The sequence below is a fragment of the Myotis brandtii genome, unplaced genomic scaffold, assembly GCF_000412655.1.
Source record: "Myotis brandtii unplaced genomic scaffold, ASM41265v1 scaffold454, whole genome shotgun sequence".
NCBI classification, from domain to species: domain Eukaryota; kingdom Metazoa; phylum Chordata; class Mammalia; order Chiroptera; family Vespertilionidae; genus Myotis; species Myotis brandtii.
The window spans coordinates 3,273,669-3,286,162 of record NW_005367354.1 but is presented as its reverse complement, the minus strand read 5'-3'; the positions used below and the strand labels follow the sequence as shown (position 1 = coordinate 3,286,162).

At 43.9% G+C, this 12,494-nt stretch overlaps 3 protein-coding genes across 5 annotated transcripts in view; 1 reads left to right on the top strand and 2 right to left on the bottom strand.

The window, feature by feature from the left end:
- FKBP1B (FK506 binding protein 1B, 12.6 kDa) overlaps positions 1–4,185 on the top strand; it is an 11,426-nt gene extending 7,241 nt beyond the window's left edge. For 2 of the 3 annotated variants that reach the window (XM_005874926.2, XM_014546681.1), the window contains 2 exons: positions 2,010–2,122; positions 3,575–4,185. In XM_005874926.2, coding sequence (XP_005874988.1) covers positions 2,010–2,122; positions 3,575–3,703 — 242 coding nt within the window. In that variant the 3' untranslated portion in view covers positions 3,704–4,185. Of the gene's footprint in view, positions 1–2,009; positions 2,123–3,529 lie in introns of all 3 variants that reach the window. The other variant, XM_014546682.1, reaches the window with a different exon arrangement.
- Positions 4,186–7,580: 3,395 nt separating this feature from the next.
- SF3B6 (splicing factor 3b, subunit 6, 14kDa) lies at positions 7,581–12,175 on the bottom strand. The gene is made up of 4 exons (XM_005874925.2): positions 11,928–12,175; positions 9,058–9,176; positions 8,011–8,149; positions 7,581–7,842 (listed from the first exon to the last, which is right to left on the bottom strand). The coding sequence occupies exons 1-4, from the start codon at positions 11,955–11,957 to the stop codon at positions 7,753–7,755; spliced, it is 378 nt and encodes a 125-aa protein (XP_005874987.1). The 5' UTR covers positions 11,958–12,175; the 3' UTR covers positions 7,581–7,752.
- TP53I3 (tumor protein p53 inducible protein 3) overlaps positions 7,589–12,494 on the bottom strand; it is a 13,660-nt gene continuing 8,754 nt past the window's right edge. The window contains 4 exon segments of the mRNA XM_005874924.2: positions 7,589–7,842; positions 8,011–8,149; positions 9,058–9,176; positions 11,928–12,494. Of these exon segments, the coding sequence (XP_005874986.2) occupies positions 12,066–12,494 (429 nt within the window). The 3' untranslated portion in view covers positions 7,589–7,842; positions 8,011–8,149; positions 9,058–9,176; positions 11,928–12,065.

The following is a 12,494-nucleotide window of genomic DNA, read 5'->3' as shown; positions in this document are numbered from 1 at the left end:
GATTGGGGAGCTCCCCCCTATCAGGCACAGAGCAGGGCTGATCAGGGGGTTGGGGTGCCTTCCCCTGTCACGATCAGAGTAGGGCGGATAGGGAGGTTGTGGCCCCGCTCCCTGTTACACACAGAGCTGCAGGGCGATCAGGGGGTTTGGGCGCTGCCCCCTGTCACGCTGATCCAGTGCCAGGAGGCCTCGCGGCTCCGCTGATCCCAGTGCTGGGAGGCATATTACCCTTTTACTATATAGGATAGAGGCCTGGGGGCCGGCTGGTTTGCCCTGAAGGGTGTCCTGGATCAGGGTGGGGGTCCCCACTGGGGTGCCTGGCCAGTCTGGGTGAGGGGCTGAGGGCTGCTTTCAGGCTGGCAATTGACTGAAGCTCCCAACCGCTCCTTGTTTTCTTTTTTTTATTCTGGGCCAGCTTTAGCTCTGGCTCTAGCTCTGAGGCTTCCGCTGCTATAATCGAAACAATGTATAACTCTAGCTCTGAGATCCCGGCTGGCTGAAAGCTGATTTCTGGGGTTTTGTTTAGCTACTACATTTGCAACATAGTACATAGTTTCTTAGAGTTGTAGCTCAGAGGCCGTCAAGTCAGGCGGGGGTTGGAGTCCGCAGTCACTGCAGCAAGCAAACCTCATGTTCGCTTCCAGCTGCCTGGCTGCCGGCCGCCATCTTGGCTGACAGTTAATTTGCATAAGGATATGCTGATTAGCCAATGGGAAGGGTAGCTCGTACGCCAATTACCATGTTTCTCTTTTATTAGTGTAGATTATATAGGCTACTGTACATTATCCTTTCTATAGTTGATGGCCATTTGGGTTGCTTATAGTTTTGGGTTATCATGAACAGTTTTGCTTTGAACAGCCTTGTAAGATTTCTTTTGATCCACATCTGTACCCATTTTGGCTGGCTATATACCCAGAAGTGGAATCGCTAGGGCATAGGGTTATGCCTGCTCAGCTTCACCAGATACTGCAAATAGCTTTCCAAAGTAGTTGTGCCAATTTCCACTTCCACCTGCAATGTTTGAGAGTGCCAGTTCTCCTGCATCCTCATCAACACTTGATTTTATCAAGTTTTGTTTTGTTTCTGGACCACTCTGGGTGCCCAGTGGTATCTCATTGTGAGTTTGAGTTGCATTTCCTAAAGACTCATGAAGTTGTGCCCTAACCAGTTTGGCTCAGTGGATAGAGCGTCGGCCTGTGGACTGAAGGGTCCCAGGTTCGATTCTGGTCAAGGGCATGTACCTTGGTTGTGGGCACATCCCCAGTAGGGGGTGTGCAGGAGGCAGATGATCAATGTTTCTCTCTCATCGATGTTTCTAACTCTCTATCCCTCTCCCTTCCTCTCTGTAAAAAATCAAAATATATTTTTAAAAAAAGGCTCATGAAGTTGAGTACCTTTTCATGTACTTATTGGCCATTTGGATATCCTCTTGCCTGCTTAAATTCTGACCATTAAAAAACATTAGATTGTCTTTTGATTTATGAAGTTCTTTATTCTAGATGAGTCTTTTGTTGGTTATACCATTTCAAACATCTCCCATGCTATGGCATGCCTTCTTATTGTTGTCATATTTTTAACAGAAGGTTTAAGTGCAGAGGTATTTGCGAAAGTTGTGACCTGAATAGGACATGGCGGGGAAAGGGAAGTGGAGAGCAGAGAGAGGGTTATCAGGCAGGTAACAGCCAGATCCTGAAGTACGAATGGAGCAAAGACCCGTCGGAGGTTATTCCTATACACAAGTGAGACAGGATGGAGACTTGGCGAGGCCCCAGGATGGTAATAGAAATGGAGAAAATAGGTGATTCCAAAGATAGGAAGGACTTGTTGATAGGCTGTGTATGGGATAAGGCAGAGGGAAGAGTCCATGTTTCTTGTTTGGGCAACAGAACCTATGGGGAAGATTGGAAGAGGTTAGTGCAGAATAGGAATTCCATTTTAGATGCGTTGAGCCTGAATTGGCAATTGACTCATGACCACAGCTCTTTTCCACCTTATTCTTGTTTTCACAGGAATGCTCCAAAATGGAAAGAAATTTGATTCATCCAGAGACAGAAACAAACCTTTCAAGTTCAGAATTGGCAAACAAGAAGTCATCAAGGGTTTTGAAGAGGGTGCAGCCCAGGTAGGATGAAGATCCTTCTAATGGGGGATTTGAGGAGTCGGGATCTGAGCTCAACACTAACCCCACCTCATCACAGACCACTACTACACACCATCTAGTTTCAGTCCTGGCTTTGTCCCCGCCCTTTTTGTTGCCAGCATGACTCTTTTGTGTCACTGGAGGCTCTTATATCTCAAGCTCATCCCCTGGGTTTGATCAGAACTAAACTAACGGGGGGGCTTGTGAGCTACCAGCTATCCCTGACCAAGGCAGCAGAAGAGTTGGGGTAGGGTAGGCCAAGGTGGACTTTAAAATAAAAAGAAAATGCACAATTTCAGACTTGCAAAAACATTGCAGGAATAGTAGAGTTCCCATATGTTCCTTCCCCAGCTTCCCCAAATGGCAACATTTGACATAATCATAGTACAACTAGAGGCCCAATGCATGAGATTTATGCAAGAGTAGCCTTCTTTCCCCCGGCTGCCGGCACTAGCTTCCCTCTGGCACCCGGAGCCCAGGCTTCCCTCCAGTTGCCAGCAGGCACCTGGGACCTGGGCTTCCCTTATAGCCCCAGCTTCGTCCAGTCTAATTAGCATATTACGCTTTTATTATTATAGATGACAAAAATCAGGACATTAACATTGTTACAATACTATTAACTAATCCATTAAAATTTTTGAGTCAGATATTTAGTATTTAAAAATCAGTTTATTCACATTTCACCAAGTCTCACTAATGCCAGGCCGGTCTTTTTTTTTTTAATTGATTTCAGAGAGGAGGGAGACGGAGAGAGATAGAAACACCGATGAGAGAGAATCATTGGTCGGCTGCCTCCTGCACGCCCCACACTGGGGATGGAGCCCACAACCTGGGCATATCCCCTGACTGGGAATTGAACCATGACCTCCTGGTTCATAGATTGATGCTCAACCACTGAGCACACTGGCTGGGCACCAGATGGGTCTTGATGACTGCTGTGATGAGCCCTGTTCAAGCTCTGCTTCCTGGGTCTGTGAAGCCATCTGATGCTCCACTGTAGTTTTCAGCCCTCTCCACCTTGCTGTGGCTCTAAGCTCAAGTTCTCTAATGAACTGCCTGCCACCTACTTGAGTGTGTGCTGTACATGTGCTTTAGACACCCTCTTTAGGAAGAGGGTGGGAACAATTATGAACAATAGAAGTGTTTGGGCCGTACACTAATTGATAACCAGCAGTTTATTGGATGAATGAATTTGAGACTGCTTGGTGGAAGTTACTGTCCCACAGTCAAGTTTCTGCTCTTCTGAGGCAGAATCTGTATGTGTTACAACATATTTTAACATATAACATATATGTGTGCCATGCATAAAATTCATCTCAGATTTTCAGTTACCACAAGGATGGTTTGGGAAAATGCCATAGTTACCTTACTTTTTTCTTTTAAATCAAGCTGGGTCCTCTTTCTCCTCTCCCCATCTGCCCCCATCCCTGCTAGATGAGCTTGGGGCAGAGGGCGAAGCTGACCTGCACCCCTGATGTGGCGTATGGAGCCACTGGCCACCCTGGTGTCATCCCTCCCAATGCCACCCTCATCTTTGACGTGGAGCTGCTCAACTTAGAGTGAAGGCAGGAACTTAAGGTGGCTGGAGATGGCTGCTGCTCACCCTCCTAGCCTGCTCTGCCACTGGGACGGCTCCTCCTGCTTGGGGCTCTTGATCAGTGTGCTAACCTCGCTGCCCCGCGACATTATCCATTCTCTCTGCCCAAGTTGCTCTGTATGTGTTGGTCATTGTTCACGCGCATCTTTGCTTGAGGAAACTTCGGTTGCAGATCAAAACATTTCAGGTTGTACATTTTGCGTGATGCATGTAATAGCCATTCTTGAGAACAGAACACAGATTTCTTGTTTGCACAATCTACACTGCCTTACCTTCACTTAAGCCAGACACACAAGGTACTCAGACATGAAATGTACATGGCTTACACAGAGGGACTTGAGCCAGTTACCTTTGCTGTCACTTTCTCTCTTAGAAATTGTTGGCTGCTGACTTACAAACTGTCCTCTTTGGAAATGACATGTAAAATAAAGGCTCTGTGCTTGACAAATTCCTGTCATCCTTATTGTAGATAGGAAGTACTTGAAGGACCACATAAGCCAGTCGCCCTTGGGAAAAATAGTGGAAAGGAGCCTTCCAAGTAGCCAGGAGAAAGAATAAATATAATAATTACAATGTGAGTACTGTACATGCTGAGCCTTGTTCTGTATATTTTAAAATAAATTGGTCACCAATCCTCTAAGCAGCCCTACAAAGTAGGTATTATTTGCCGCTCATCTCACAGGCTCAAGTCTCCTCTGAATAACTAAAAGAATATATTGTGTTCAAATCCCATAGCCTAGCAATCAAATGTGGGATTCCAGCACTTTGGGATCCTGCGATCTGTAGTTGTTCAGACTTAAAGGGATGAGCTCCCTTCACCGAGATGGAAAAAGAACATTGTGTGTCTGAACAAATGAAGGTGTGGTAGGCCTTCGAGCCACACTCTAACTCACATTAAGTTACTTTTGATAAGACTGCGATTCTGAGATTGTTTTCACATTAACTGCTTAGTTGCATCTAGATTTGTTCTAACTTACATTGGGAATTACCTAAGAGAAGAAACTATGTTTCTGCCACATATACTGTTTAATTTAATCAACATGAACTGTAACTCATGGGAGTTCTCAGGTAGGTTTTAAATCAGCCTGCTTACTGGTGTGCTCATCACAGGAGCCTGGGGCAATATGGCCAGGAGATTTCTCTTTTAGTTGGCATAGTTTTTAAACTTAGTGAGGAGTATTCTGTCAGCAATCTCTGAACTTGAGATTAAGACTGAGAAGGGGCTGGGGACAGGTACTATTAGTTTCCTTCACAGACTCAGGTCATATACATGAGGGGGGGGGGTTCATCATCTTGGTTATTACTTCATCTACCCTTTGTCTCCAGGAAGTCCTGGCTGTAGTCCTCTGCTGAGGACTGAGGAGTTAAAAGAAGCAGTCTTTAAGATGGGGAGAATGAAATGAGAAAGGGGCTGCATTGCTTTTAATCACCCAGTCCCTGGGTTCACTTCTACTGTGGAACTAGGCCAGCTAGAAGGGCTGCATTCACTCCTTTCTGGAGCTTTCCTTGATAACACAAATGTCTATGATAATTTCTGAGAACTCAGCCTGTTTTCTCATGTGACACCAATAGGACAACGAAAAACCACCAGAGGTGACCATTAGGAGTCATATAAAACAGCAATCGCCAACCGGTGGTCTGCGGACTACTGGTGGTCCGTGAGGTCCGAAAGGTTGGCGACTGCTGATATAAAAGATCTTGGTCTAGAGCAGGGGTGGGCAAACTTTTTGACTCGAGGGCCACAATGGGTTCTTAAACTGGACCGGAGGGCCGGAACAAAAGCATGGATGGAGTGTTTGTGTGAACTAATATAAATTCAAAGTAAACATCATTACATAAAAGGGTACGGTCTTTTTTTTTTTTTTAGTTTTATTCATTTCAAAAGGGCCGGATCCGGCCCGCGGGCCGTAGTTTGCCCACGGCTGGTCTAGAGTATGTATAGCACAGGTGTTAAAAGGAGACACTCACTAAGAACCAACACAAACATAAAAAACTGCAAATACCTACTGGCTAGCACCTGGAAAGGACATGCCAGGCTTCGCAGGCCCCGCTCTACTGACACTCTTAAAAGATGATGCAGAGAATCATGATACAGTATGCTCACAAGCCTGGACATTGTCCCGAGAGAGCCACTGAAAGTTGTTAAACAGGAGAGTGACGATGAGCTGTCATATCAGTCATTTTCAAACTTCTGGTTAACACATCCTCGAGTCATACAACATCTTTCTCAGAAACTAGAAATTTAACCTTGAGGAATGTAAAGCAGCTCTGGCAGACATGTGTGTGTACATACATATGCACGGACACAATCATTCCTTGCATCCTTAAAAGCAGTTTGAAAAACTGAGCCTTCGCTGCCTGGTACAGAGGGTGAACTGTAACCGTATCCTCAGCATCTTAGCATGCACAGACCTGGCACTGAGCAGGTCCTCAATATTTGTCCACTAAATTAAAGTTCTTATATCTTAACTAGGACAGGCCACAAAATTGCCAAACAGTTACAGAGAATTTTAAAAAATCTTAAGATCATGAAATTCAGCCAACAGATATATGAAACCAAATGATGGACTGGCCATAATTGTCAATAGGAATTTCCCCTTGTTAATTTAAAACAACTACACTATTGGCAAGCCAGTCTGCCACTTAGACACATCATACTGTAAGTCTAATTTGTTTTCCCTGTACAAAAATGTCTTTTAGAAAATTATTTTTACATTTGTAAATACCTAAAGGCACATCGTGCATTACAATAATTGATATGGAATTCACAAAAGCATTCATAAGAAAATTACAGCTGTGGCTCCTTTGTCATGCCTGTCCTTAGAAATGACTCTTACAGTGCTTTCAAAAAGCACTCAGACATAACAAGAAGACAATTATTTCTTCATTTTCAATAGTAGGCTTTGAGAAGATAGTACAAAAGATATAATAGCCTGTTTTCTTAAAGTAATGATAGATTTCAAAGCTAAGTGCGTTTAAAAGTAGAATAGATGCTCTTTGTCCAGTTAAATGATTTAGTCCTTGTACCCTTCAAGTCGGTTTTGGGTTATAGTTTTATATTTATATATATACAATTAGCCCATGTTTTTCCATTTGGCTTATGCCTAAACTATCAAAAGAAAATTATAGCTAACTCCTCCAGGCTGCCAGACTATGATGAATGTGGCAATAACTATACTATTTCCATGCCACGAGAACTCATGATTATAAGAATAAGCATCACATATTTTTGTATAGCAAAGATATACTATAAACTAAAGTCCAAAATATACACAGACACTTACTAACTAAACAGAAAGACTACATTAGTACAATCTCACACACGAAACAACCAACACTACCCAAGCTGCTTGCTCTCAAATTTCTAACAATGTGCTGTTGTTTGGCCATTTCTAGAATAGACCTCTGTTCTAAACAAAGGGTACCCATATCAACAAAGGTCTTTTGGTTAACTGTAAAGTATTATTCACATGTACTGGCATGGTTAATAACTGGCTGATGTTACAGCAACTTCTTAATGTAAGCTTTTTATTCATTCAACCAACATGATGAGCTTTGATTTCCTTATCTGCAAAATGGAGATACTACCTTCACTGAGTTATTAAGAAGATTTCACTATTAATAGCCATTCAATAAATGACGACCCCCTCGCAAGTTCCCTGATGGCTACGCTCTGGACTGCACACTGGCGGCATTAAGAACACAAAAAGCTCTCTGCTCAAGGAGCTCAGTCCCTAGGACCACGCACCCCCACAGAATTCTTGAGATGGTTCAACTGCTATTCCCCTACCCCCCCCCCCCCATATCAAACAGGATGGGAAAACTCAAGAGAAAACACTGACATGTTTTACAAAAAGCTGCAACTTTACTAACAATATATTCTAACATGTATCAAGGTTTCAGGAACGAAATTCTGAACTCAAGAAACTGCAATACTCAGTATTAATTAAAAATCGAAAAAGGGTAGGGTGGTGATTCATGGGTTTTCAGTCCAAAATAAAAATGCAGAAAAAGTTTACTTTGGTGGATCTGTATTGATGCCATATTTCTCCTTGAGAAGCTTCAACTGTTCTTCCTTCTTCTTTGTGTCCATCTTCTGAAATGCCTGAAAATGTGGTAAGTGCCAAAGTTAAGTTACCAATCTATAGTCAAATGAATTCCACTAATAGCACCAGCCAGAAAGGAGCTCAGAGTACCCATCTCCCCTAAGGGTGCAGTTCTGCAGGAATTCCTATGTGGGCTCCCCCCATGATGAGAACTGTGCTATACTTACCCTGTTGGCATTATAGTACAAAACCACGAGGTATCTGTTACAAACATTGAATCCGGACAGGTGATCACATGCATTCTTGGCATCAAAGATGTCCTCATAGACCACATAAGCTGTTCCTCTAGTTTCAGGTGTGTTCCCCCTGCAGAGTTGAATCAGACTTAATTAAACACATATTTACCTGAAAACCATTAGAGGAAATAAACCTTATGGAAGGGTATGCTGGATAATCCTGTAATTTCTTGAATTAGGTAATTTTTGTTTTTAAGTGAAATAGCTATAGGTTAAACTTACTGTTCTGTCAAGAATACTTAAAAAAAAAAGAATACTAATATAGCTGCTAAACCAATAACAGCAAAAAACTAGTTTGAAACTTTGTCATAATCTTCATGTTCTAGTCTTTCCTACTTCTCACACTAAGAACCAATTTTCAGTCTTACACTGGAAAGTACAGTATTGAGGAGTGATGGCTCCTATTAGTCAGCTATGTCTGAATGGAGTTTTTCTTTAAAAAAAATAGTTATTTAAAAAAATATTTATTTTAATTTAAAGAGCAGATCAGGGAAAGGGTTCCCTATACTTTTAAATCTTCCACAGGAAGCTGTAGTTGAAAAAAAAATCATTTTCCTCAGTTACTTTTATATCCCTTTACTCAGTTTATTCAGAAATTCTGCAGTCAGTAAAAGAGACAGTGAAGATTGTTGAAAAAATTAGAGTTAATGCATATAACAGCATAGTTTTTGACTTTATAAATAGCAGGTGTACAATAAATGTTAGTTCTTCCTTCCCTTCCAGAGCCCTCAAACTATTCATGCTCTCAGTAACTTCACAATTAGTTGGCTCTCATTGAGCTGGATCATAAGGGCCTCGGTAGGTATTTCCCCCTTGCAAACAACAAACAAACAAACAAACAAAAAAAGGAAAAAAATCTCATCTCCCTGACTTCAATTAGCCTCGGAGGCTCTCAGGCCCCCCTGTCAGCTATAATTCCAAGGTTATAGATTACACAATCATTTTATTTAAACATTTCGAAAGTTTCAGTAAACTCACACTCTGATTTGACGAATAGGTCCGTATTTCCCAAATATATCATACATTTCTTCAGCTGTGATTTTGTAAGGCAAATTTCTTATATACAAAATCCGATTTACTTCAGGTGGAAGTCGAATCTGAAATGAGAAACATGTATTGTCATTATAATTAGGAGAATGCTACCATTTAAAAAAACTCTCATAGTGAACAAGAAATTCTCATAATAAAAAATAATAAACAAAAAAAGCCAAGACCAAAAATTATAATCTGCTATACTGAAAATGGCATACTCTTTGGAAAAGCAACTGGGCACTGATTATAGGGAAGACTATCAGTAGGAATAAGGGGCTACTACAAAACCCAGGCTTTCCGTCAATGCCTTTATCATTTATTTAGATTTGATTGCCAATACGACTGGTTTCTTTTATTCCTCAGGTGAGCAGTTTGCTTATGTACTGCCATCACGACAGAAAACAAAATACTTATTTGGCTTCCTTTTCATTCATTCAAAAATATTTACTAAGCACCTTCTTTTTTTTTTTTAAATAAGTTTTTTATTGATTTCAGAGAGGAAGGTAGAGGGAGAGAGAGAGAGGGAGAGACACACATCAATGATGAGAATCACTGATTGGCTGCTGCCTGCATGGCCCCCCCTGGAGACCCAGCCTGCAACCCAGGCATGTGCCCTTGACCAGAGTCGAACCCGGGACCCTTAAGTCCGCAGGCCAACACTCTATCCACTGAGCCAAACCGGCTAGGGCTAATGAGCACCTTCTTTACATATACACCAGGCTAGTAGTGTTAGGGTGACACAGTGAAGGAGGGAAGACAAGGTTTCTGCATTCCCCAGACTTAGTAGCTCTCTATTATTCTATCTTGCTCTCTTTTTCTTCTTCAGTCAAGCATCTGGAAAGAGGAAGTCTACAGTTACTGCCTCATACTCTACTTCACTGATACTCACCAATGTACCACCATGTAGCTTCCAACCCAAAACGCTGATGGGAGTGCTTTTACTCACTAACACTTTTTACTTGCAGCGTCCAATTCACATCATACTTAACTTCCCTGAGCCTCTGGCACTATTGACTGTGACCTGCTTGATACTATTTCCTTGGCTTTCTCCTAACTCTCTGGCTAGTTAGTTCTTCTCAGTCTTTTTTGCCATTAAAATATGCTCTTCCAGAGTTTTATCTTTAGACTTCTTGTCTTGACCCTTCATGTACCCACCCCCTCAAACTCTACAGTCTCTTCACCACACACAGGATTTCCACATTGAGTGGATGACTCTCAAATGTGTATATCCCACCAGATTCTGTGCTCCTTATGAACAGTTACGTAATAGTCATTAATTTGCTCACTACTTATTAAATTGGCAACTGTCAGGCACTAAGCTGTGCTGTATAAATCCAAGAATAATATACCTAGTCCCTGCCCTCAATCTAGTAGCGGTGACGAATGGTAAACAAGTAAGTACAATAAAGTTTAGATTTTAAGATTCAAGGATAAGTTCAAACCGATGATCAACACTGTCCATCACATAGACTTCCCTAGTAAATCTGCTTTCTCCAATGGCAAGCCACTAAATCACACTCTCTTCTCTCCTCACACTCACCACCATCACCCCCTCTAGTATCTGAGCTGGGCTGGGCATTCTCCTCCTTGCCCATCCTGAGAGAGGACCGTGGCTCTTGCTTACTAGGAAAAACAGGTATGACCAAATGGTAAACACTTTATACTCCCGTTACCAAACCTGCCGACCTACATTCATCCATATGCACCCATGTTCCCTTTCAGTACCATGCCAACCCCTCATCCACTCCAAACCGCCTGAATCTAACCCATCTTCCTCTTACACCATCCGTTTCTCCCACTTACTAGACCATCGTCCCCACTGGCATACAAAGACACCTTATGCCACACATCTCAAAAAGGAAAAGCCAGCCGTCACCTAACTCACCTTCTCCCTGTCTACATGCAAACCTGTGGAAGGAACTGCCTCCACTTTCTTAACCTCCATCCTCTATGTCATCCCTCCACTACTGTTTTCACCCACGGAAGTGAAAATCATCCTATCACCCAAAGTCTCCATATCACCATGTCCAAAGATCTGCCCTCATCTTACTATACCTTTCAGCATCTTAGAGTTGAACACTTTTTTTAGACTCTTTTTTTTGGGGGGGGGGGTTCCATAACGCCCCCCTCTCTCACGTAAGGATGTAAGCAGACGGGCTTTTTGTTTTATTCACCGCTGCATCTCCAATACCTAGACTTGTGTCTCGCACCAGGTAGCTTTTCAATTATTATAACTGATGAATTGTCTCCTATCTCGCAAGTTTGGTACATCGTAGCTGCTTAGAAGTGTTGAATTAAAACGGGAAGGATCCGCCCAGCCGGGTAGCTTAGCTGGTTACAGCGTCATCCCAATACGCCGAGGTACGATCGCGGGTTCCGCCTCCGGTCGGGGCACAAACAAGTTTCAAACAGGACAGCATAGGTAAGTGGAACAACAAATCCATGTTTCTTTCTCTCCCCCTCTTCTCCCCCACAAAAAAACCAATGAAATAAATAAAAAATTAAATTAAAAAACCCATGAAGGGTCCAAAGAGCTCCGTGATGAGAAGACTCTCAGGCTCTCGTCGCCTGTTGGCCATTAGGTTATTTATTGGGGACTTATCTGTGCTATTGGCCTTTAAGCCGGGAAGATGCAGACGCCAGGCTGAAGGCGAAGCTACAAAGGCTGCCAGGCCAGGCTGAACTTCCCTCCGACAGCACGGTAACGTCTGGCTTCCCCGCCCTGGGGACGGAGAAGGGCCGGGAATACCCTGATCCACGCCGCCCCGAGTCCACAGCGAATCCTTCCCTCCTCGGCAGACATCCCCGTTACTTACGTTCGCTCTTTTGGCCGCTTGCATCGCCATCTTGGCGGGCTGATGAGGTTACCGCGGCAAATACTAGAATTCCCCTTATTCCTCCGGAGCTCGCTCAGCTTCCAGCTCAACACGGCCTCAGACGCGGGACATCAACACTCAGGCTCCGCCGGAAGCGGCTATAACGCGCAGGAACACCGCCGTCTCACGTGCAGACGTGTTGACGCACTGTCCCCTTTCGAAAAGACTCCGGGCAAAACGAGCCCGAGTCAGCAAGGAGGCCGGAAGATTGAAAGGCGAGGGCCCGAGGCGCTTCCGGGAACCGCACTGAAGGGGGCGGAGCCTAGGCTTCAGAAGGGGCGGTGTTCCTGTCAGGGCGGCCCTGAGCGGAGGAAGTTGGCGGAGGGGGCGGGACCTGAGGAGAGTGACTAGAGCTGGGGCTGTTCGCAGTGCGTTCTGGAAGGGGTCGGGCCGGACTGAATTACCCGGCTGCTGGGCGCGCGGCGTGCGGGGGATGTGCGCGGGGTCCCGGGCCCTGGCAGTGCTCCAGGGTTCTGTTTCCGCATTCGGACCCTGGCGCAGCCCCTG